Genomic DNA, 25,895 nt, shown 5'->3' on the forward strand with positions numbered 1-25,895 from the left:
AGCGAAATGATACTGGGCTTTGTAAGCGACAGCATGTTTGTGAGACAGTATCCTCTACATTCTGCTGAGCATGGACTTTGGATGACAAAGCAACGTACAATAAACATCCCACCAGAGTGCTTGGTGCCAAGGACCTTCTCCTCAATGATCTGCAGATCCAAGGAACCAGCCATCATCATCAGTATGTACAGTTCTCTATTGTTCTTGAAGAAGGAAAGGAGGAAGGTGGCAGAATGGTTAAGACGTTCATCTGCCAGTACAGTGTCTGTGAGGGTCTGGGTTTGAATCCCACTCTCGCCCTTTCTCCCACGTTTGACTGGAACATTGAACTGAGGATCTAGTCATTCAGATGAGATGATAAACCGACATCCCATTTGCAGCACGCACTTGGCCCACTGAAAAAGAACCCTTGGCAACGAGGGTGTTGTCCTCTGGCAAAATTCTTTGGAAGAAATCCACTCTCAGTGATAGGTACACAAACATAATATGCATGCACTTAAGGCCTGACTAAGTGTGTTGGGTTATGCTGCTGGTCAGGCATCTACATAGCAGATGTGGTGTAGTGTATGGATTTGTCTGAACGCAGTGACGCCTCCTTGAGAAATTGAAACTGAAACTGAAGGTTACTTTTCTTGCATCTTTCATATCTTGAGGGGCTACAGCACTTGTCTCCAGCAACAGCAAAAGGTCAAGCAGCATCATGCAGAAGGATGTCTAATGGTGACTGGGTATGAGGTGGGTTGAAAGAATGTGCTTGTGGATGGTTTATAATCTGATCTGGTGACACAGGTAAGCAGTACATGTCTTGAAGTGTGTGTGTGTGTGTTCATTCTTTAGTCTAACGTCTTTTCACTGTAAGTGATGTCAGACAAGGGTAGGGAAAAAATAAAGGGAGGGAAAAGAAATTATTGTTTTTCTATGCAACTGTGTGTGTGTATGCATGTGTGCGTACACACGTGCATGCACGCTTGCGCGCGCATGTGTATGTGTGTGTATGAGCATATATGTGTGTGTGGTGGGGGTGTGCACATGAGTAAGTGTTTGTTTGCATGCATATGGGATGTAACTGGTGGGAGGCATACATGATTATTTCTTTTTAATGTTTGGGCAATATCAGTTGACAAACAAGATAAATTCTTTATCAAGGAGGGAACTAGATATGCAGCATACATGCTTCTTTTTACATGCAGCCCTCACCCGTAACAAGGACTAAAGTGAAAGAAGCAATTTGTAAACAAAAGGAACAGCAAAGTAAAACAGTAATTTATGATTATAATTAGTATAATTTGTATTCCTATTTCTTTTGATCACAACAGATTTCTCTGTGTGAAATTCGGGCTGCTCTCCTCAGGGAGAGCGTGTCGCTATGCTACAGCACTACCTTTTTTTCTTTAAAAATTTTTTTTTTTTGTGCAGGTTTATCTGTTTTTCCTATTGAAGTGGGTTTTTCTACAGAATTTTGACAGGAACAACCATTTTGTTGCCATCGGTTCTTCTACGTGTGCTTAGTGCATGCTGCACACGGGACCTCGGTTTATCATCTCATCTGAATGACTAGCGTCCAGACCACCACTCAAGGTATAGTGGAGGGGGAGAAAATATCGGCGGCTGAGCTGTGATTCAAACCAGCACACTCAGATTCTCTCACTTCCTAGGTGGACGCGTTACCTCTAGGCCATCACTCCACTCCACTATGATAGATAGTACTTATATGGTGCAAACTCCCATAAATTATAATGGGCTGTATGAAACAATGTCATGTATACTAGTGCATAATAACATACCTCTGCACATGAAAAAACAACACATATATGTAAATATATACACTAAGCCAATACTAAAAAATTGAGGATATGAACAATCATACACACACACACACACACACACACACACTCGTGCACACACAAACAGCCACTGACAGACACACACACACTACACTGTAATTTCAGCAGAAGGTAAAGTGGGGTGGGTAGGAAGAGGAAGAATGCAGACAATTAGCTTTGCTTCATCACACACAAAGGCATGTTTCAACAGGTGGGTTTCCAAGTTTGTTTTGAAAGAGGACAGCGTTGGTAAGTGACGGAGAGCTAGAGGAAGAGAATTCCAGACAAACGGTGCTTGATACTGAAAGGCCCTTGAGCCAAATGTCTTTGAAGAAGTTCTGGGGACTCAAAGGAGCTTTTCAGCAGAAGACCTGAGAGAACGGGAATGGGTGTATAAGCATAAAGGACTGAAGATAATGCAACTGAGTTTGTGAATGTCTGAGTGTGCTTCGTGTGTGTGTGTGTGTGTGTGTGTGTGTGCGTGAGAGAGGGAGAGAGAAAGAGAGAGAGAGAGTGCGCAATTCCATGTGCTTAGGTGTGTGCTTGTGAAATGCGGTAGGAATACGTATATACGCTTGATGGCATTAAATATCAATATATATTTTCAATGCCAAATTGGGTTTTGGAAAGTGGTGGCATATTGTCCTGACTTGACATTTGCCTTCTGTCTGTACTTGTTTTTCCTGGATGTGTTATTTAGAAATAATCTTTGGAGTTAAAAAAAAAAAAAAAAAAAAAAAAAAGAAAAAAGAAGAAGGAAACTTGAAACCATTTTCAGTTTTGTTTCTATGGGCAAAAAAGTCAGCTTCTGATTTTCATTCGATTTAATATTGATTGCTTGTATTTTTGTATTTAACACTTATGTCATTGCAACAGCAATGCACTCTCGCGATGGAATTTTTTTTAGGTCCATGAAATGGAATATAAACCTTTTCTTGTGTATATTTTCGGTAAATAGAAAGTAAGATTCATTTTGTTCAATTCTCAGATTCATCGCTTCCTACTCTGAACAGACGGAAACAAACAAGAAAACGCATCAGCTTCATCGGTATTCGTCTGCATCCCAGTTTTCCTTTTTTTTGGCAAATTGTGAGTATTTCAGGAAGTTAAACTGAAGTCCTAGTGTTTTTTTGTGCGGACATCCTGCATAGATATCACACTGAACAGTGTAAGAAATAAAGCCTGGTCAGTTATGATTGTTACAAAATGTAAGACCCTTGGCGACATCCGTATCGAAACTTGCGAAATTTATTATGGACCGTAGTACCTTAGCAGAAGAAAAGATGATCTAATTATATAATTATATTAAGAGTTCAGGTTCTCAGTGCTTTTTAGTTTGTTTGTTCCAATGATGAGTCTCTCTCTCTCTCTCTCTCTCTCTCTCTCTCTCTCGCCACACACACACACACACACACACACACACACACACACACACACACACTCACACACACACACGCTCACACACACATACACACACATCTAATATTCACAGTAAAAAGGTATTAAATAATGAACACCGAACACAGTTCCTGTTTGTTTTGTGTTTTCTATCTTCTTTTTCTTCTCCCCTTTCTTCTGCTTCTTTTTATTATTATTATTTTTTAATAGGGCTATTTTTGTTGAATGGAATTGTAAGCAAGATCTTTACTGGAAGGCAGAAAATCATGAATTGAAGCACTAGGCAAGGTTTAGATGCTTTTAAATACTTTAAAAAAAATTCATTGTCATGCAAGTTATTTAGATAAGTTTTGGGAATGTATAGCTCATTAGGAAACAAGAATATGACAGCAGTTCTTTTTTTTTTTTCTATAGCCAGTATAGGTATTGATTAATTTTGAAATAAGAAATTATTAGAATGAAAGTTGTAAGATCTGTATTTGTAGAACTTGCAATTGAAGAGTGAATTGATTTCACCACATGAAAATAAGAAGAAAAAATCTTATGTTAATTGCATGTATATTCCAGTTTTGGTATATATATTTTCTTTTACTCTGACTAGTTAAAGATCTTTTTTTTCTTTTTTTTTCTTTTTTTTTTGACAGTCACATTGTTGAATATAAAATACAGTGTATAATCCTATGTTCATCAGTGAGTGTAAATTATTTTCATGCCAGTATACTGGGTATATGTGTGTGCCGTTTTCTTTGACACTTTCCATCCCCAACCTTCCTTCCTTCCCTACCTCACCCTTCCACTCCCACTGGCAGAGCTGTCAAAATCACTGCAGCGCTATCCCTGTCCCCTCACCACCCTCCCTCCCCTCCTATACTTTGACTGCCATCTCTCTCTCTCTGTCGCTCTCTCTCTTCCCAAGTTTCTGTCTCTCTCTCCATCGCTGTCTTTCTTATTGTAATATTTTCTATCTACAGGGAAGACACAAGCACTGAAGCAGGGGAAGTGCTGTCAAGGTGTGATGATAAGTTTTTGGCTGAACAGTATGTGTTCAGCTTTTGGCTGAGACTACAGTGAGCTTATGTGGTGTTCAGTTTTTGGCCAAAAAGTGTGTGTTCAGTTTTTGGCTGAAACTTCAGTGAAACTGAAAGTATGTGTTGTTCAGTTTTTTTGCTGAAAAGTTTGTGTTGTTCAGTTTTTAGCTGAAAAGCAAGTACAAATATTGCAGGCTGGACATGTGATGTTCTTTGTTGAATTATGAATACATACATGACAATATGACAATGATGTGATGGTGAAACTTGTGTTGCAGGTGAGGGAACATGGACAGTCACAGTGATTTGCCCATCACGGGCATCTGTGTGGTTACTGACCCAAACAACACGCCTTCCGACTATACTGTGGTACGACTGATCTGCTTTTGTTTGTTAGATTAAAAAAAAAATTGTCTGGAATTTTAAAAGCACATAGATATATATATATATATAGCAGAATATTGAGTCACAGTCAGTTCCAAGCAGTGTTCCAAAATACTATCTGATCATTGGTGTGCACATATCAGTCTCACGGTTGATTTTGTTTTCAGTGAAAGCAGGTAGTCGAGCACATGCACACCCAGTGACTTCTGTGAGCTGTGGATTCTCCAGACAAGTGAAATTAGCATTTAAGTGAAGTAGACCTCACACACACACACACACACACACATTTTCCTGTGACAGTACAGTCCAGTGGAATTTGATACAAAACAATACAATACAAATTACAATATTAAAAAAACCCAAACATGTTATCTTTTAGATTTAATGCACATCACTTTGGTTGGTTTTGTCCTTTGTTGTTTTGTGATTCAGAACACCTTAGAACACAGTGCATAGAGTGCACAGCCTCAAATTTTGTGTGCACGTATGCCTGCTCATGCACGCACACACAAACGCATACACAAACACATGTGTGTATATGCTGACATGTGCATATTCGTGTACACACACGTGCATGCTCGCCCACACGCACACACCATTTTCATAATCAGTGGGATGTTTTGATAATATCGCATGGCACCAATATCATTATTTATTGTGCAATGAGAATGCACCATCCTATGGTCGCATCCTTGAAATGCTTTTTGTATCTTCAGATCGACAGAACCTTTGACAAATCAGAAGATGCAGATCTGTGGAAAGATGGACTGTTTGGTCGACGCACCATGCGATACCTATGTGTGGAGCGTTCTGTGCCTGATATGGTGAGACAGATTATGTCTTGTGAAAATGTTATGAATGTGTGTGTGTGTATATGCCACTGTATATGCCAAAAAGGATGTTTCCAGTGTTTGAAAATTGTTTTAAAAATGTATCATTAACTGGTTAAGATTTTGAAAAAAACCCTTTTTTTCAGAGATAATTATTTTGTATTTACTTACAGTCAAAAGATGCTCTGGTTGCATTGTTTAAATTTCCTGAACAAAATTTCAAAAATTAGATTTTAAAAATAATTGTTGTGTTAATTTTGTAGCCAAGTACTCAGCTGGCTGCTAATAACCGTAGTAAACTCACAGCACAAGCTGAAAGCTGCACCATAGCAGACGCCTTTTCCACAGCATACTTGCCGCCCTTCAATGACTAAAGGAGTAACGCATAATGTGTGACGCCATCCCAAATTTGAATGCAAAGTCCCTTTTGCTCAGAACATAATTATTAAATCAAATCTCTGTATCATTCACTGCCATATTGTATCTGTTGTGTAGTGTTATAATATTATTATAGTGTTTGGATGAGAATAGATCAGGCACTTAGAAGATACAAAGCTGATTTTCATTTTCAACACTTTGTGACAATCACTACACAACCGGTGTCACTTGATGGCTTGGGCTCAGTTGAAAACTGTGTTTCCGACACACTGTAATTAATTAAATATCTTTCGTCGGATCAGTAAACTACAAGTATTATATACTAGCAGAATTGTCGCAATTCCGTCTTTAAATCTGTTCCATTTGTGTTTGCCTACATTAATCTGATTTAACGCAGTTTGTAATTTTCAGCGACAAACTCGTTAAAAGCTGATCAGTCCAAGTGACATAGATTAAGATTGTAAATTCATCTTAAATAATCAACACTTCATTTTATACTCATTTGAAAGGTTGTGTTGAGCTCTTTGTTTTGCGACCAATCCGACGTAATTCGGTTCAGGAATCGTTTAGAAATCTATCACTGAACATCCAAAAACAAACACAGATTATTCAAATATCCAACCCAACACACGCCATTCGCTCGCAGGCATTGAGTGTGATCATTGCAATTCGTGTAACTCACATAAATAGCGACAGTGGTGACCACTGATGACTTTTTCAACTGAGCTTGCTTGTGGTGATAGCTTGCTAGCTGACCACTGGCTGTGTGTATCAGTCTATCACACACAGTGTGTGTTGCCCCAACGGCCAGCGTCGCACATCTTTGCTGCATTGTCTTCTTTTCTTCTTTACTTCTCTTAATATTGTAATAAAACAATAGAAAAACCCTATTGTGAGTGGCCATCTGTATGTCCTTGGCTGGTGCGCAGATCTTTTCTATCCTTTCACCTTCATACTCTTTCATTCAGTAATAATCTAAATTCTTTTGTACCGTCCCCTTTTATATACCACTCGGTTTAAAACACGGCTATAATTTGCTGTGAAAAGATGTTTCGATTGTGTGTTGCTTTGATTTGTTCTGTTGACTTTCAGACAAAAGATGTTCTCATCGATGTTGCCTTCATCAACGAGAAAGATCCAATCCCACCTGGCTTCACAGTCGTGGAAAACACCGTGGACACTAGTGAGCATGAATTGGTTTTATGTTCTGTTAATGTGTGTGTGTGTGTGTGTGTGTGTGAGAGAGAGAGAGAGAGAGAGAGAGAGAGAGAGAGAATTAACAAAAGAAAGGTATGTAAGCCAAACATGCACAAACATCACTGTCTGCATGGTTTCTATGGCAGGGGAGAAAGCGCTGAAAAAGAAACTGCTGTGCGGACGATGGATGCTGCCGAGCATGACCAACGATGCCATCACGGAACTTATCTTTCTGTCACGCTCCACGCGCAAACCTCCCCCCGGTTACACTCTTGTCGGGTAGGTTGGAAGGTGCCGTCAGCCCCTGGATCACTCCATTATTCTCCCTGTGTACTTCTTGTGTGTGTATGTGTGTGTCTGTGTATGTATGTTCATGATTGTTTGTCTGTTTGTGTGTGTGTGATTGTGTGTGTGTGTTCGTGATTGTGTGTGTGTGTGTGTTTGCATGTGTGTGTGTGTGTGTTTCTGCTTGTGTGTGTGTCTTACCATTTTTGTGTAGCGCCTAGAGCCGTATTTAGAGAATAGGTGTGATATAGATTCACAGTATTATTACTGCTATTGTGATTTTGATGATAATGATGAAGAATATCATTATTATGGTGGTTATTATTAGTAGTAATATTAGTAGCAGTATTAGCATCACTGGTATTATCATTATTATTGTTTTATCAGTGATAAGGAATTACATGGTTGGAAGTATTTCTGTATCATACTTATTTTCTTATATTGGCTTTTAAATGATTCTTTTCCCCCTTTTTGACTAAGTTGTGTAAACAAAGTGAGTCTATGTTATAACCCGGTGTTCAGTTGTCTGTGTGTGTGAGTCTGGTAAACTTTGACATTGTCATTTTCTCTGGAAATGCTTTGTCTGCCAATACCAAATTTGGCTTAAACATAGTATGAAAAAAAATCTTCACAATCATACCAATAATAGATTGTAAGTCTTCCAAATTAAGCTGTATTTCTGGATTGTCAGTGGTTTATTTCGTTGAGGTTCATTCCGAAATCCGAAAATTCCTAAAAACCGCTTCCCACCAAGTTGCTAGAAGTGTTTGGTGAGAAGAGAAGACACATGACCTCGTCTTTCTTCACAATTCAAAGGAAAGAAATACAAATTCTGGACAGAACACATACAATACTAACTACACCATCGACGTGTTTACTGCACATAAACATTCTCAAGTAGACACTGAATTAACTGGAATGAACATAAAAGAAAAATTGAAATGATTGTTTCTTTCAGCCCGTTGTAGACTGGTTTGTGCAGATCTAGAGATCTACCATGTTTTGCGATGTGCTTGAAGTGATGGCAACGTCACCATTGCTGCTGAAATAAAAAAATAATCGAGATATACTAAAACACACAAAAAACATGCTTTAAACTGTGTTATTACGTCCAGTGCAATGACATTTATTTATCGCACGAAGAAGAAAACAGCAACATTGCTTTAGGTATTAATTTTTGGCAGTTGATGTCAGATGCGCCGCAGCAGTGGGGATTAGTCTGCTTGCTTCGGAACTGAACATGCATGGTTCGATCCCACTTGCATACCTTTCTTTTTTCTTTTTTTTTTCTCCCAAGCTAATTTCATGTCATGTTTAACCTCTAGACTGCCAATATGACGAGATAACTTGTCAGCGCAAGCATGTACGCTTCGCTGCCACATTGACGAGATAACTTGTCATCAAAATATTCTGACATTTCCCTGGTTTGCATTGAGTTCGTTGACAAAAATACTGGTAGATTTAGCTAAGGGAATCTTTCTAGATTCTATTCACAGCTAGAAACCCCATCTACATCATGAGGCAGTCATTTATTTGAACGTTTTTGTTGGATTACTGCCGCAGTGTTTGCCTGGTTCCTCTCTTCGCTCGCTCAACAAAATGTCAGACCCTGTGCTCATGACATGCAATCGTGGTTGCACTGAATCGACCAAGATTGCTTCCTTTAGCGAGTGCTCAGAAAGAATTGAAGTGCAAATTCGGAGAAGACAGTGATGAACTTTTGTAGGATGATTTGATAGAAAATAAAGGGAGGAATGAAGAGACTGGCCAAGATACGACTATCAGTGAGTGATGCCGACTTTACAGCTGTAGCAGATGACAGAAAGTGACCAAATTTTTAGCAGGACACAGTGTGAGTGATTTTCTTGGCACTCAGCCAACGTGATCTAGAACTGGATGAAGTGACCATGTGTGAGGGGTGAAGAGGATGGGGGGTGGAGACCGAGGGGGCATGGTCCCACATCCATATTATCACTTGGAGAGGTCACAATGCAAAATTTTTATTGTGGTTGTTCTGGTATAATTTGTGTGTGCAGGTATTATCCGTTTGTCCAGAAAATTTGATAGTGCAAATTACCTGACTAATGTTTGTTATGAACATGAAAATGTGACAAAAATGAAAACACTGATTTCAAAACAGCAGCATGTCACTGAAAATATACAAAATGGGGAAATATGTGTTTTGTATTCTTTATTCATTTACCTTTGAGAAAATATATACTTTTATGGGTCTTTCTTCAATGACAAAGAGCACAGAACTTTTTGAAAATATATACCCGTTTCTTGGGAAGAACCCCCTGGCAAATAGATTTCACTTAAATCTTATTTTCCTGGCAACGAAAGGGTTAATACAGAACACTTTTTAACGATTTTTTTTTCTCTTTTTTTAATTTTTTATTAACAAATTTTTTTTTATACTCCTCATGATTCATTTACTGGAAAAAGTGCGAAGCACAAGAGAGTCTTGAAGGCTTTGCCTCTTTTTATATATTTTACTTTGCTCTGGTACTAAGACATTGCAGGGAGACAAACAACATGTCACCATGGCAACATTCTTTTTTTCCCCCCATACATGTATACACCATGCTTTTGCAATTGTGTGCGTGTGTGTGTGTGTGTGTGTACATGAATGTAATGTGTTATGTAAACAAAAGTGTGTTGTAAAGCACCTAGAGCAGATTTCTGGATAGTGTGCTATATTTCTTCTTCTTCTTCTTCGTTCGTGGACTGCAACTCCCACGTTCACTTGTGTGTACATGAGTGGGCTTTTTCGTGTATGATCATTTTTGCCCCGCCATGTAGGCAGCCATACTCTGTGTTTGGGGGTGTGCATGCTGGGTATGTTCTTTCCATAAACCACCGAACGCTGACATGAATTACAGGATCATTAAGTGTGATTAACGTGTGTATTTGATCTTCTGCTTGCGAAAACACACGAAGAGGGTTCAGGCACAAGCAGGTCTGAAACATATGTTGACCTGGGAGATTGAAAAAATCTCCACCCTTTACCCTCCAGGCGCCATTACCGAGATTCGAACTTGGGGACCCTCAGATTGAAAGTCCAACTTTTTAACCACTTGGATATTGCGCCCGTTGTGTGCTGTATAAGCATCCATTATTGTTGTTGTTATTATGCACCAGCAGAAGTACTGTAGTCATAGGCAAGAGTTCACTTGCAGGGAGACCAACAACATGGCGCTGTGCTACAAGATGGGCAGACTGGCCAAGCCGAACACACAGCCCCCACAGGTGCAGCAGCCACCACCGCCACAGCAAGCTACCACCGTTCAGGGCTACACTCAGCAGCCGTTCAACATGTGAGTGGTGCCTTTGTGTTCATCATTTGTTGGTTGGTTTTGTGTGTGTGTGTATGTGTGTGTGTGTGTGTGTGTGTGTGTGTGTGAGGGGATGTGGGGGGCTGAGTGTGTGTGGGGGTGGTTGTTTATGTTTTTTCTTGTTAACTCACTCGGGATGACAAGTTTTCTCCCTTGCTTTTCCCCACAGATGGCCCATTTGTAAGGGTTTGGAAAAAAATTACAAAAAAAAAAAAAATACTGTGTAAGAAAATGAAACTTTCAGAACTGGTTAGCTATTACATATTAAAAAAAATCAAATTTCTCATCTTATTTTTACAGTTTTGCCATATGTAGAAAATACTGCCAATTTTTCACCCCGAATCACCATACTCATGCTCGCTTTCTGCATTAAATTCGCTTTCTTCTTCGTCATCATTCACCTCTTCAGTGTCCGACCCTTCAGTTTGTAGCATTTCAAGTACTTCGGCAACCCTAAAACATTGCCGTCACTGCCTTGTTCGCTTCACAACATTCTGAGAAGAGGCCGCTTTGCTAACAGGTTGGCACGCGAGCAGACAACCGGTCAGTGACTTTGTCAGCGTGTGTGTGAGACAGGCCACACATCCCACACTAACCAATCATACTGTTCGATTGTGGAGTGACCCAGAATAGCGCACTCTGCTTGGCTAATCACAGAATCACGTGTACAGCGCATGATGGAATTTTACTTTCGGAGAATGCTATTCCATTCCTTCGTCCGAAACCGAATACGTTTTGTGTAGGAATGCGTGAGCATTCCTTTGTCCGGAAAGAGTTAAAGGAGAAGGGGAAAAAAAAAGAGGAGCGCAGGTGTGCGTGCGTTGTCATTTTTGTGCGTTTATGTATGTGAGGGTTTGTGTGTTGGGGTGTGTGAGTGTTTGTGTGTTGATATGTGTATATGTGTGTTTGTAGGTGTGTGTGTTAGTATGTTTGTGTGTTGGGGTGTGTGTGTCTGTGTGTTGGTGTGTGTGTGTGGGAGGGGGGGGTGAGGGGGGTTGGGGTGGTGGTTTGTGTGTGTGTGTGTGTGTGTGTGTGTGTGTGCATGTGAATGATTGTGTGTGTGTGTGTGTGTGTGTGGATACAATAAGTGGGTAGGGGGGAGCATCAGATGTGTGCCTGCATTTGTTGTGCATAAAAATGCATTGGTCTGCAAAAAAGTATCTGTACAGAAAGGTCTGTGTTCCTTGTTTCAGAAGATTTTGGCAAGTTTTATCACACACACACACACACACACACACACACACACACACACACACACTCACTAATGATCTGCTCACACACACACACACACACACACACTACACCACATCACATCACATCACACCATACACCACACAAACAATACACACACACACACACCATACTCCACTAATAGTGAAAAGACGCTAAACTAAAGAACACACCAACCACACCACATCATGTCACATCACACACCACATCACATCACATCACACCACACCATACACCACACAAACAACACACACACACACACACACCACACCATACTCCACACACACACACACACACACACACACACACACACACACACCACACCATAGACCACACACACACACATCACACCACACCACACCACACACACTCACACACACACACACAGACACACACACACACCACCATACACCACACACACACACACACACCACACCATACACCACACACCAGTGGAGTGATGGCCTAGAGGTAACGCGTCCGCCTAGGAAGCGAGAGAATCTGAGGGCTCTGGTTCAAATCACGGCTCTGCCGCCGATATTTTCTCCCCCTCCATTAGACCTTGAGTGGTGGTCTGGACGCTAGTCATTCGGATGAGATGATAAACCAAGGTCCAGTGTGCAGCATGCACTTAGCGCACGTAAAAGAATCCACAGCAACAAAAGGGTTGTTCCTGGCAAAATTCTGTAGAAAAATCCACTTCGATAGGAAAAACAAATAAAACTGCATGCAGAAAAAAATACAAAAAAATGGGTGGCACTGTAGTGTAGCGATGCCCTCTCCCTGGGGAGAGCAGCCCGAATTTCACACAGAGAAATCTGTTGTGATAAAAAGGAATACAAATACAAATGCAAATACACACACACACACCACACCACACCATACACACACACACACACCACACCACACTCACACACACACACACACACACACACACACACACACACACACACACACACACACACACACTAATGATCTGTTCTGCCCACAGGAATCCATTGAACTCAAACCTGCCATACCCGTCTAACAACAGCAGCAGTGGTGGAACCGCAACTCCCCGACGTGTGGAAGCCTCTGGGAGTCTGATGGGCACGGTCAATGCTCGTGAGTAGCGTTGTGTTTTGTCTTGTCTTTCCCACTGTCAGGTAAAGTCAGTGCTCGTGAGTAGTGTTGTGTTTTGTCTTGTCTTTCCCACTGTCAGGTATAGTCAGTGCTGGTGAGTAGCGTTGTGTTTTGTCTTGTCTTTCCCACTGTCAGGTAAAGTCAGTGTCGTGTAGGTAGTGTAGTGTGTTTGTTGTCTTGTCTTTCCCACTGTCAGGTAAAGTCAGCGTTGTGTTTTGTCTTGTCTTTCCCACTGTCAGGTAAAGTCAGTTGCGTGGTTTGTGTCTTTCATTAGTAAGTAGCGTTGTTGTTTTGTCTTGTCTTTCCCACTGTCAGGTAAAGTCAGTGCTGGTGAGTAGCGTTGTGTTTTGTCTTGTCTTTCCCACTGTCAGGTAAAGTCAGTGCTGGTGAGTAGCGTTGTGTTTTGTCTTGTCTTTCCCACTGTCGGTAAAGTCAGTGCTGTGAGTAGGTTGTGTTGTTGTTTTCATGTCGAAGTCAGTGTGTAGTAGTTGTGTCTTGTCTGTCTTTCCCACTGTCAGGTAAAGTCAGTGCTGGTGAGTAGCGTTGTGTTTTGTCTTGTCTTTCCCACTGTCGTTTTGTCTTGTCTTTCCCACTGTCAGGTATAGTCAGTGCTGGTGAGTAGCGTTGTGTTTTGTCTTGTCTTTCCCACTGTCAGGTAAAGTCAGTACTCGTGAGTAGTGTTGTGTTTTGTCTTGTCTTTCCCACTGTCAGGTAAAGTCAGTGCTGGTGAGTAGCGTTGTGTTTTGTCTTGTCTTTCCCACTGTCAGGTATAGTCAGTGCTGGTGAGTAGCGTTGTGTTTTGTCTTGTCTTTCCCACTGTCAGGTATAGTCCGTGCTGGTGAGTAGCGTTGTGTTTTGTCTTGTCTTTCCCACTGTCAGGTATAGTCAGTGCTGGTGAGTAGTGTTGTGTTTTGTCTTGTCTTTCCCACTGTCAGGTATAGTCAGTGCTGGTGAGTAGCGTTGTGTTTTGTCTGTCTTTCCCACTGTCAGGTATAGTCAGTGCTCATGAGTAGCGTTGTGTTTTGTCTTGTCTTTCCCACTGTCAGGTATAGTCAGTGCTGGTGAGTAGCGTTGTGTTTTGTCTTGTCTTTCCCACTGTCAGGTATAGTCAGTGCTGGTGAGTAGCGTTGTGGTCTGTTCCATCTGTGTCTTTCCCACTATTAGACATATTCGATGGCTACAGTAGCCGAGTGGTTAAAGCGTTGGACTTTCAATCTGAGGGTCCCCAGTTTGAATCTCGGTAACGCACATGGTGGGTAAAGGGTGGAGATTTTTCTGATCTCCCAGGTCAACATATTTGCAGACATGTTTGTGCCTGAACCCTCTTCGCGTGTATAGGCAAGCAGAAGATCAAAAACGCATATTAAAGATCCTGCAATCCATATCGGCGTTCAGTGGGTTATGGAAAACAAGAACATACCCAGCATGCACCCCCCCGAAAATGGAGTATGGCTGCCTACATGGCGGTATAAAAACGGTCATACATGTAAAAGCCCAGTCTTGTACACACAAGTCAACGTAGGAGTTGCAGCCCACAAATGAAGGCACATTCAGTGCTTGTGAGTGGTGTTGTGTTTCATCCATTCATTTATGTCTGGATGTGTTGTTTGTGCAACATGTGTATATGAGAGAGAGAGAGAGTTTGGATGTGTTGTATATGTGGTGTGTATGTGAGAGGGAGAGAGAGAGAGAGTGTGTGTGTGCACTTTAATGAAGTGTTCCCCTTAACATTTTTGTGAAGCCTGTATAGCCTTTCAGTCGCTTAACTTTTTGTCCAAGTTTATTTTGATTTCTGTTTCTTGTTTTATGCATGGAGAGTGATTGTTATTTGTGCTCTCATTGTAGCAAATTGCTCTCCTTCGGGAGAGCAGCCTAAGTTTCACACAGCCTAAATTTCACACTGAGAAATTTTATGACAAAAGAACAATACAACACACTACAACACACTACCATACCATACCATACTATACTATACTATACCATACTATACTATACTATACTATACTATACTATACAACATATTGTGCAGCTATCTGTGGTGTGCCATGGCAACTGAACCCTCGCTTCCAGACCTTGGCAGAACTTCAGAGAGTGAGTTGGAGGCCTTTCGTGTGGTGTTTGTGAGAGGACGGAAGGGTGTATGTGTTAGGGGAACCATGGGGTATGTGTGTGTGGTGTGAGAAAAAGAGAGGTGTGTGTGAGTGTGTGTGTGTGTGTGTGTGTGAGTGTGTGTGTACATGAGTGTGGTTTGTGTTTGTTTTTTGTGTGGTGTGCATGTGTATGAGTGAGTGTGTGGGTGAATGTGTGTGTGCGTGCGTGGTGTATATGTGTATGGTGTGTTCTTTTTATGAGTGTGGGTGAATATGACTGTGTTTGGTGTGGTGTTGTGTGATACTATGTATGAGCATAGGTGAATATGAGTGTGTCAAGTCAAGTCAGGATTTTATTTCATGATGGTAAATTGAATAAGCAACAACTGCTTTTTTACATCAAGCCATCAATGAAAAAGAAAAGCTACAAGAGAGAGAGAGAAAGAGAGAGAGAGAGAGAGAACGAGCAAAATAAAAGCAAACAAAATGAATATATATATATATATAAAAGAACATTGTGATAATGAAATACACAATTGCATTTCTATTTCTCTCTCTCTCTCTCACACACACACACTCACACACACACTTGAACACAAATGCTCGGACATAAATACACTATGCCCATCCCATTCACGTGCACATATTCCCTCATATACTAAAAATTCTTGCCAACACAAGCGCGAGTGTGTGTGTGTATGTGTGTGTGTGTGTGCGCGCACGCATGCGTGTGTAAGCGTGTATGTGGTGTGCGTGTCAGTGTGGTGTGTGTGATGCATGTTTGTGTGCGAGTGTGGGTGAATATGCAAGTGTGTCCATGAGTGTGTATGTGCATGCATGTGGTTTGTGTGTGTGGTACGCATCAGTGTGTTTGTGTGGTTTGATGTGTGTGGGTGAGCGTTTACTGGGATGGGTTGCACAAAGCGATCTGAGCAGTACTAACTTTGCCATCTAAACATTAATGAATTTCCTGAGTCAGTGGAATTGGCATTGTTAGCACCACTGATTAAGGTCGTTCGTGGATGATTAAGGTCGCTCGTGGAACCTCGTCCCAGTTTTTTTTGTGGGAAGGAGTGAGGGCAGCGTGGTGTCGGTGAGCTCTGCTGTTTTGCCAGTAACATAACCAGTGACTTTTGCCAGGAATGTTTGAGAAACCTGAATCTGGTAAAAAAAAAAGAAAACATGTTTTCCGGTTTTCATTGGTTTTTGTTTTGCTTTGTTTTTTTTTTTAACTGTTGGATTCCTGACTTTCTGATTCCTTCTTTTGATTTCAGCTTGTTTTACGTTTTTTTTTGGTTCACTTTTGATTTTGTTGCTCTTTTGAAGTTGTTTTTGAAGACTTTATTTTCTTTTCTTTTTTCTTTTTTTTTCTTTTTTTTGACAGATTTTTTTTCCAGTGTTTTTTATCTGTGCAAACAAATAAATAACAGTAGTACTAATAATGTGATAATTAGTTAAAAAAAAAAAAAAAAAAAAAAAAAAAAAAGGACAAAAACTGAATGTATGAGAAATATAAACATGGTATGTTTCCCTGAGAAAGAGGGAAAGAGAGTTTGTGAGTGTGTGTGTAAGTGTGTGTGCGTGTCCGCATGCGGATGTGCTTCCATATGAATGTGTTGTCTGGGATTGTAAAAAGAATATATGGGTTGGAGAGAGAGATATGGGGAAGAGAGAGACTGCAAGGGTGGATTTGAAATAAACAAAAGTAATTGCTGTTAAAGAGAGACATGCAAGTGACAGTTTTGTTACTTGGTGTGTGTGATATATATTTTGTATAATTATTATGTTTCATATTTTTGAATATACACATATCTGTCTATCTGTCTGTCTGTCTATCTATCTCTCTTTCTCTCTATATATATACACATATATATATGTTTTCTTCTGTATATATCTATATCTATTTATCTATATATCTATATATATCTCTATATATATCTATATCTTTTTCTTCTTTTGCAGTTGACGATTCCTGAAATTAGGTACAAGTCAATTATGGACATAGAGAGAGAGGTAGGTGGAGCAATATTTAATGTTATACGTGTGTGTGTGTGTGTGTGTGTGTGTGTGCGCGCGCGCCTGTGTGTGTATGTGTGTGTGTGTTTGTGAGTGTGAGCTTGTGTGTGTGTGTGTTTTGCGTGTGTGTTTTATGGTTTTATGTGTGTGTGTGTGTGTGCATGTGAGAGAGAGAGAGATCTTTGTAATCCCTTCTTAATCCACTCCCTAAAGTTTGTTTATTTTCAGGTAAAACCCTTTTTTTTTCTTTCGTAAGAGGAACATACTTTTTGCTTTTTCAGTATGAGTACGATTTCAAAATGGAACGACAAGCTGCCCGCTTGGAACCGGACCGAAGGTAATGCCCCCATGTAACCCTTTCCCCACTTTACGCCCACACATATATGAAGGCCTTGCCACATCTGCTGTCAGCATCCTCCCAGCCAACCTTGTCAGGAGATGACGACAGATTCTTCATCAGAGCCGTCTCCTCATTGGTTGTCATCGTGTGCCAGAGTAGCTTTCAAATTTTTGTCGTATTTACCCCCCTCCCCTTGCATGCATGTTTCTTTATCTGTTCTTTCCCTCCCTTCATCCTGATTCACACATCCCTCACTTTCTCTTCATGGAAAAAAATAAAGAAAGGTTGTGAGGCGTGGATGCTTCTCCTTCCCTTCTCCTTTCCCTCCTAACCATCCTTTATTCCTTCTTTCTCTGAGTACAAAATAGGGGGAGGGTGTGGTTATGAGGGAGACATCCTCTTCCGCCTCCTTCTCCTCCGTCTCCTCTTCCTTCCTCTGGTTTCCTGATTCAGAACCCAGAACAGGGAGATGGTGAAACATTTTTTTGCGTTTTTTAAGCAATGCACACAATGTTATAAGCAATAACACACAATGCTTATATACGCACACATGCTCATGCAATCTCGCAGACACAAACAAAGACATACACACAAACATGCACACACACAGAGCGTCACATATGCATGAACATCAGTGAAACCTAATGCTATCAATTTCTTGTAAGGAACCAAACAGACTGTAATGTGAAAAATAGGAGGAAAGGTTTGCTGTTGTATAGTGAGGTCTTTTCCTTTCTTTTTCTTTTTCTTTTATTCTTTTTTTTTAATCTTGGAAATCTTTTGTATTTTGTCAGTGAGATAGGGGTGCAAGTCTTTGTGATTAAGTTAGATTTCCAGATCGGAAACAAAATGAATTTGTGCCCCTCTTTTGATCAGCAAAATTTTCTTTTGGTCATTTTCAGATAGTTGCCTGATTGGGTGAAAATCATTCTTGGCAGATTCAGTTTTGATATGTCTTGCAGTTTCAAAACTGCATGCAGCACGTTTTTGTGTTCGAAAAGTAACGTTTGAAAAATGCATTGACTGATTATCCAGACTACACTGTTGATGGCTTTATTCTGTGTCAGCCTTAGAAATGGAGAACTGAATTAAGCAGAACTATTATTTGTTGAATATGCAAGTCGAATACATGATTTAAAAAGCTTGGCTGTCAGTTTGATTTTTTTTATTTTTTATATATATTTTCTTTTTGGGGGGATGAACGGAAAGGTTGAGGAAAAAGATTATTTTTCAGTATTGTTATGTTCATGGGTTGGATGTGCATTGTTTTTGCATTATGTATATGGGAACTATTTTTATATACAGTTGTGTTGAAAATATATGTGATTGGTGTGTGTGAAAGATGTTTGTGAAATTTTTGTGACCATACCTCCTTATTCTCTTTGTATATATACACACAGATTCAGGCATGTTTGCACACACACACACACACACACACACACACACACACACACACACACACGCACACACAGAGGAATGAATCCTAATATTGTTACTGACTCTATGTCTGTATATGTTAATAAAGTGATTTAATTGTTGTGAAAAATATTTGATGATGAAGAAGAAGAAATGTCCAATATTCTGTGAAACATCACGTTGACAGTGCTACAGTGACCTCAAACTGTTTCTTGCCAGTCATATTCACTGCATGATGAAAACTTCAGGAAGCAGGTAATATTGATTGTTGAAAGTTTTTGAGAAGTTGTGAGAAGTTTGCATGGGGGAGGAAGGGGGTGGGGGGTTGGTGGGAGGGGGGGAGAAAATGGTTTAAATGTCTGCCCCCCTTCCTAAACATATGTTGCTTAGTTTCAGCTATTTTTAACACACATTTTTTTTTTTTTTTTTTTTTTTTTTAACACTCACGTTTTTTTAAATTTATTTTGTTAACGTCAAATACCCTTTGAGAAAAGCAAGCAAACGATAAGCTAGGCAAGTTTTTTTCCATGAATAAAAGTTAGATTTCCTTTCCCTTGACAAAGGTTTGGTGTTTTTTTTCAAACCAAAGGCTTGGGTCAGCCACAAAGAAGAACATTTTGGGAGGGTTGGGATTATTTTGCTTCTTCACCACCTAGTTGCCCTAATAAAATGTCTGGGAAAGCTTACTGTGCTGTGCTTAGTGAAGTACCACCAAAAAGAGGGCAAGAGGAAGGGGGGAAGGACAAAACGCTGTGAATTTACACACTGAAAAACAGTTGAAGGTTTAATAGCATCAGGTGCTTTTATTAAAGGGAACAAAATGAAGAATTTGACACAGTTATGTAGCAGGAAATACTTTGTGAAGGAGAAAAGCACTGTGGTTGTGCTTCAGAGGACAGTGGATGATTTTCAGCTTGTTTCTTGTAGTTTGGGGTTGGGGATGGGTTCATGGAGGAGGGTTGGAGAGAACAGGAGAGAGAGAGAGATGGATATTATTGGCTTTTGAATTTGGATTTTGGATAAGTGGTTCATGGGTAGAGAGACGATGGAGGGGGGAGAGAGAGAGAGACATGGAGATGGTTGGTTTATAAATTTGTTCGTTGTTGTTTTCAGTGATAAAAACAACCAAAAACAACTATACCTCCCCCCCACTATTCCCCCCCCCCCCCCAACCCTGCCTGTTATATATTTTTCTTCTTCTTGTTTTTGTTGCCAACCCATTATCTTCATGGATTTAGTGGCATTACTTCCACACCATTCATTCCCAGTACCCATTCACGGCCACGACCATAGTCTCAGTGCAGGCAGTCCACATGTTGCTGTCGGTGTTAGGTCGCCAGGAGACCACACACCAGAGAGACCCTGCACTGCTGCTGAGTCACTTTGGTGGTGTTCACTTGTGTAAGGTCTGACATAAGTTTGCAGTTGGGCCAACAGCAAAGTGAGAGCTGTATTATCAGTGGTTTCTCCAGTGCAATGGGAAATCATTCACAGCATAGTCTTTTGTGAAGGACTATGACTCTCAGACTAGGAGGCAAAATTGCACTGGCTCCTAGTGCTGCAGCCTTGAGGGCAAGTTGGCCTTTGGGAACCATCCCAGCACCAACTGTCCTAAAACTCTCTTGGCCAAGAGAGTAGGGATGTAACTTGAACAAGACACTCTCCACCATAATCAAATTCCAGCCCAGATAGTCGGGGCAGCAGTTACCTCCTCTGCTGTTCTGATGGTCATAGTCGAAAGCGACTGACTGACATACATACATGTTCTGATTCAACACGTGTAGGACACCATCTGCATAGTTCGCTAGAGACGACAGTTATGATTTAGGTGTAGAACCAGAGTGGTTGAGCATCCCCTCCAAAGTGGAGACCCCCACCACATCCCTTCAAGGACTGCCCTACCATGAATCAGCTGACAGCGAAGACCTTGACAGGAACTGGCCCCAGGGCATGGAAGTGGAGGGGGAATCGAAAACGGAGCTCATCGTGTGTGAGCAGGGTGTTGAAAAAAATAAATAAATAAAATAAAAAAAAGGCCACAGAATCTGTCCCTGTCACAGTTTGCCTTCTGGTTGTTGTGACTGAAACTTGGCAGTCAGTCCAGTTGAACTGCCGCAGTCCTTGTTGAATGGAGACGTCTTTTGGGAATGGAGTTGAAACTCCTTGCTGTGTTCAGTGAAGCACAGCCAGAGAGAGTACATGCAGGAAGGAAAACAATTTTTTGTAGAAAAAACAGTCTTGAATTTATATATTTGTATGATAATTCCCCCAGTCCCCCCTTTCCCCCCCTCCCCCAGCCCTCTCAATCTTTGTTTCTTCCCACAACGTCTCGTTGTTCTTGTTTTGTTGTTTCTTTTTGTTTGCACGTTGGTTACTGTTCTTTTATTGATTGACTGATTTATTTATTTATTCATTTTTTACTCTTTCTGTTCCCTGAGTACTGCCAGAGATTCCTCACCTACCCAGCCGTGCTGTGCACGCCATTATTTGCTTCTCAACACAAAAAGCAAATAGTGCCAACAAATCATTTGAGAAGGAGTTTGTTACAGAACTGAATGATTCTTGGATATCGCTGAATGGGAATGCTCCGTTCAAGCTCAGTGTTCTGTTATGAGCATACTTGTAATCTGGGTCAGATCAGATATGGATGGTTCTGTATTATGAGTTGAGGTGGAGTGAGTTGAATGAAGTCTGCTCTTTTTGAGTGACTGAAGTTTTTGTTTCACTTAGTTAATTATTTTCCTCACTGTGTATTTCTTGTCTAAACAGTGAGGGATGTTTTGGGGGTTGGTTTGTTCTCTTTGCTTTGAGAATATTTTGTTTCTACAGTTTATCTTATTTTATTTTTACTTGCTGTTTTGATATATGTAAATGTATGTACACACACACACACACACACACACACACACACACACGGGTCTAAGCTAGGTCAGGCATGTGGTTCATTAAAAAAAAAAAAAAAAAGCAGATGTGATGTAGCTCATATGGGTCAGTTTACATGCATTGATACCTCCTTGAAGCTGGAAACTGCAGTCGGTTTATTTTGATAATGGTTTTGTGCCTCATCAGTCAGTTTTTTCTCTTGTCTCATTCATTCTCCTGCCGTCTTTCTTTTCCTCCCTCTCTCTCTCTCTCTCTGTCTCTCTTTGTTCACCCTTCTCTCTCTGTTTCTGTCTCAGTGCCTCCTCATTCCTTTCTTTTCTCTCCCTCTCTTTTTCACTCATCCAGCCTCTCTGTCAGTCTGTGCGTCTCTCCCCAACTTTCAAATTATGCTGCAGTTGGTATACACCTGGTACATGCGTAAAATTGTTTGGCTGTGTTAATGTTCATACTGACATGAGTAACGTTGATGTGAAAAATGTTATTATATGTCCGTTTTCATTTCATTTTCAGTGGGTTGATTTGTTCATGTGAAACTGTTTGTGATACCCTTGTTACATGGAGGGGAAAAAAGAGAGGTTTTTTTTTCAGTCAAGAGTATTTGTAAGATACCATACAATGCGATCCTAAATTGTGGGGGTGGGGTGGGGGTGGGGGATGTTTTAGAAACAAAAAACAAAACAAATGCACTTTCAAATGCATTAAAGAAAACAGTACCACAGAAACAATCACCAAGTATTTCAAGCCTTTAAAAAAATGCTCAACAGCAGTTTGTATTATATCAGCATTAGTTTGTGGCTTGGTATAAACTGAACTACAGAATTTATAACTGTTCTTAGATGTACATTTGATAGTGTTGTTTTTATTCTTATTCTTTTCTTTTTTGTGTGTGTGTGCCCCAGAATATGGAAAATTTTGTTTTCTATATTTTGATGATGGGGGTGATGAAGATGCTGCTATTTAGGTTTGGTATCACTTGACAAGGCTGTACTCAGCATGATTTATCCCAGCATCAACCAGGCTGAGAAATGCAGACACCTGCAGTGTTGGTCAGGAAGTGTGATCAGGACTCTGAAAGACGCTTCCTTGAAGTGGATGACCCTCAGCTGTGTGATCCCAGTCTTCCCATTTGAACCCACAGCACACTCAGCTCTGGGTTGGAGCTGGTCAAAAAGTGAACCCCCCCCTCTGATGGGGATCGAACCCATGACCTCCCAGTCATCAGTCCGTGATGCTAAGCAGTTCGCCACAGCGCCTGGTTCATATGTATATCTTTTTTTTTGTTAAATGGACCTGTGGAATGTAATCATGTCAGTCTTGAGTATGAAATGATAAACCAAGCCTCATGTGCCCAGTGTACTTTGCACACATAAAAGAACCCACGGCGACAGGAGAACTGGCCATGGGAACATATTCTGACAGAAAACTGAAATTAGAGATTTTTTTCTTTCTTGCTTTGCTTTTATCATTTTAATTAAAACATTTTTTAATTATTGACTCTTGTTTTAAACCATACTGACTTGAAGAACCTGTCTGTTGAACTGAATGAAGCGTGAAATTGATGATCAACGAAGCTGTGATTGGTTTTTGGGGTGTGGATGGATGGATTTGACTTCGTTTCTGTGTTTGTTTAAACAAATGTTTTTTTGTTTTTTTTTATATAACTGTAAAAAGGAGATTAAAAATAAGTGAAAATACATCATGAATCCGGAAAAGATTCAAAGGTGAAAAATTCATTTTGAACTTAAAAGAAAGATTTTAAATGTATGAAATAATGATGATAAGAATTAAAAAGAAAATAGAGTGCTTGTCTTGTTGAGCAATACATGTGCGTTGTTGAGTAATATGTATAAATTTTGGTGGATTTATATGCATTTGATCATATCTTTTTGTGTGTGTGTGTCTTCTTTTCCAATACTGTGTAGTGCTTTCATGCAAGTGACGAGCAAGGTAGATGAAATGATGCGACAAGTTGGATGCTTCGTGAAGACAAATTTACACACACATAGAGATGCCAGCACTCATCTTTAACATCGTCTCTCAGTTTCTGTTCTCAATGAAAATGAAAAAAAAAGTATTAAAAAAAGACAAAAGAAAGAAAGAGATTTGGATTTGAGAAAGGTCTTGTGGCATATATGTGTGGAATGTAAATGTGTGTGTGTGTGTGTGTGTGTTTTGGAGTGTGCATTCATGATCATAACTCAGAGACATTTGGTTATTTTTTCTACTTGTCTGAATTTTATAACACTGGTAAAGTAGTAGTCTCATGTTTTAATTACCACATTTAAAATGTATCAGGAAACCAAGAAACTTGTGTATATAAATGTTTGTTTCTTTTGAGGAGACATGGCGAATTAACTAGTAAAGTTTGCCCACTGACTGTGTGTGTTTATTTTTTTCTCTTTCTCTCTATTCATTCGTTCATTCTCAGTCTCTTTCTCAAGCGCGGGTCACACAGCCACACACACACACAGTTTGCACTTGTTCATTTAATCTATTTTATTTTTCAACAATATCATATTTATGCATTTCAAACTGTTCCTTTTACCTTCAGGCATTGTTTTAATTCAGAGGTTGCATTGTAAATACAGTAAAATACGGCCACAGAATATTTTAGAAACAACAGTAATGCAACATCGTAACAATGACAGTAACACATAAACTGATAATTATCATTTCATATAAGACTAGTCAGATCTGACGATAAACGTTCAACTTTGTACATGATTCCAGACAAACAACCACCAGTGAATCATTGTGGTAACACTATCATTGGCAGTTGAAACTTCAACTCTAGATCCAGTTAGCTTTTGCTGGTACATCAATTACATTAATTGGCTTGAGTTTGTATAGACAATTCAAAGTCATGTATGACTCCAGAAGTGCGCTGTGAATTGACCAAAACTGCTTCTGATTCAGGTGGGACATTAGTAATATATATATATATATATATATATATAAATTATATATATATATATATATTAATGTAACACACTTTTTAGGTTATTTCAAAACGGTTAAGGGCACAAATGCTTGCATGCAGTTGCACTCATTCGAAGATGCACATACTCAAATACATTCAAACTTGCACGCTTATTTTCACACACACACACACACAGGTTTCTCATGGGCATAATCATGGCAATATGTGTATGTTTTAAAGTTCAGTAACCTAGACCTAGAACCTATATAATTTATTTATTTATTATACTCTTGAGATTCAAGTTACCAACTTCTTTCAACAAAACCAATGCTATCCCCCCCCCCCTCCCTACCCCCCTCCTCCTCCCCCCACCCCCGAAAAAAAAGGCGTGTAGTTGAATTGTTGTGCTGTAGCACAATCAATCATTTGACTGACACTATGATCTATGTTAACTTCTGCATTATAATGATTATGATGGGGATTTTTTTTTTTTAATCTTTGGCGCACTCATAAACTCCAGTTCAGAGCTGCATGCACTTCATGGTTTTTAGAAAGGAAAATGCATACTCACTTCCCCAGCTTTCTACAGTCTCTCTCTCCCTCAGTAGACCTAAATATATTCACCCATCCACATATCCACTTCTTCATTTTGCTTCTGTTCGTGTGTGTGTTTTTCATCTACATACACACACACACACGCATGCACACGTGCACACAGACCGACAGACAGACAGACACACGCACGCACACACACACACACAGATATCACACACACACACACACACAGAGGGATATGACACAACTTTCCTATAACGACTAGCTTTTTTCTAATTTTCTCGAAAAATCACATAAGAACTGGAAAACCAAAAATCAATGCATTAATACTGCAGCACTGTTTCGAGTTCAGTCAGTTCTGTTGGCCTGTTAGTGTGGATCCTCGATGGTCAGTGGTACTGCAGCAGAAGAGAGGTGTTTTGGTCACGTGGCCATATCACTTGATGGATAGGAACAGCGCTGCTATAGTGCCTGTGAGACAAGAACATGTAGTTTGTGAACATGAGAATGATCTGCGTGCGCGCGCGCGCGCGCGTGTGTGTGTGTGTATGCGCGCGCGCACGTGTCTGTGTTTGCACGTAGACGTGCCTTCACACTCAGTCATTTAAACTGCATTCTGTCTGTCTGTCTGTCTGTCTGTCTCTCTATCTCCTTTAAATAGTTAT

The 25,895-nt window shown here is 40.2% G+C and overlaps 2 protein-coding genes across 2 annotated transcripts in view; one reads left to right on the forward strand and one right to left on the reverse strand.

Moving 5' to 3' along the window:
* The first annotated feature begins 2,806 nt into the window (after window positions 1-2,806).
* On the forward strand, window positions 2,807-24,131 carry LOC143289855 (multivesicular body subunit 12B-like). Its single transcript, XM_076599048.1, has 10 exons — window positions 2,807-2,912; window positions 4,528-4,618; window positions 5,350-5,457; window positions 6,934-7,024; window positions 7,185-7,317; window positions 10,503-10,640; window positions 12,880-12,992; window positions 15,040-15,101; window positions 17,063-17,113; window positions 17,398-24,131. Exons 2-10 carry the CDS (start codon window positions 4,538-4,540, stop codon window positions 17,455-17,457), a joined length of 837 nt encoding a protein of 278 aa, XP_076455163.1. The 5' UTR covers window positions 2,807-2,912; window positions 4,528-4,537; the 3' UTR covers window positions 17,458-24,131.
* Window positions 24,132-24,226: 95 nt separating this feature from the next.
* Window positions 24,227-25,895, reverse strand: part of LOC143289856 (apicoplast pyruvate carrier 1-like) — a 26,053-nt gene continuing 24,384 nt past the window's right edge. The window contains exon 12 of the mRNA XM_076599049.1: window positions 24,227-25,701. Coding sequence (XP_076455164.1) covers window positions 25,667-25,701 — 35 coding nt within the window. The 3' untranslated portion in view covers window positions 24,227-25,666. The remainder of the gene's footprint in view (window positions 25,702-25,895) is intronic.

Source organism: Babylonia areolata, chromosome 14, assembly GCF_041734735.1.
Source record: "Babylonia areolata isolate BAREFJ2019XMU chromosome 14, ASM4173473v1, whole genome shotgun sequence".
Lineage (NCBI taxonomy): Eukaryota > Metazoa > Mollusca > Gastropoda > Neogastropoda > Buccinidae > Babylonia > Babylonia areolata.

What these genes read in the sequence shown, in the direction of transcription:
- LOC143289855 (XM_076599048.1), top strand. Translation starts at nt 4,538, where the DNA reads ATGGACAGTCACAGTGATTTGCCCATCACGGGCATCTGTGTGGTTACT. An exon ending in AGCGTTCTGTGCCTGATATG is followed by an intron (nt 5,458 to 6,933) that starts GTGAGACAGATT and finishes GTTGACTTTCAG; the next exon opens with ACAAAAGATGTTCTCATCGA. An exon ending in CCCGGTTACACTCTTGTCGG is followed by an intron (nt 7,318 to 10,502) that starts GTAGGTTGGAAG and finishes GTTCACTTGCAG; the next exon opens with GGAGACCAACAACATGGCGC.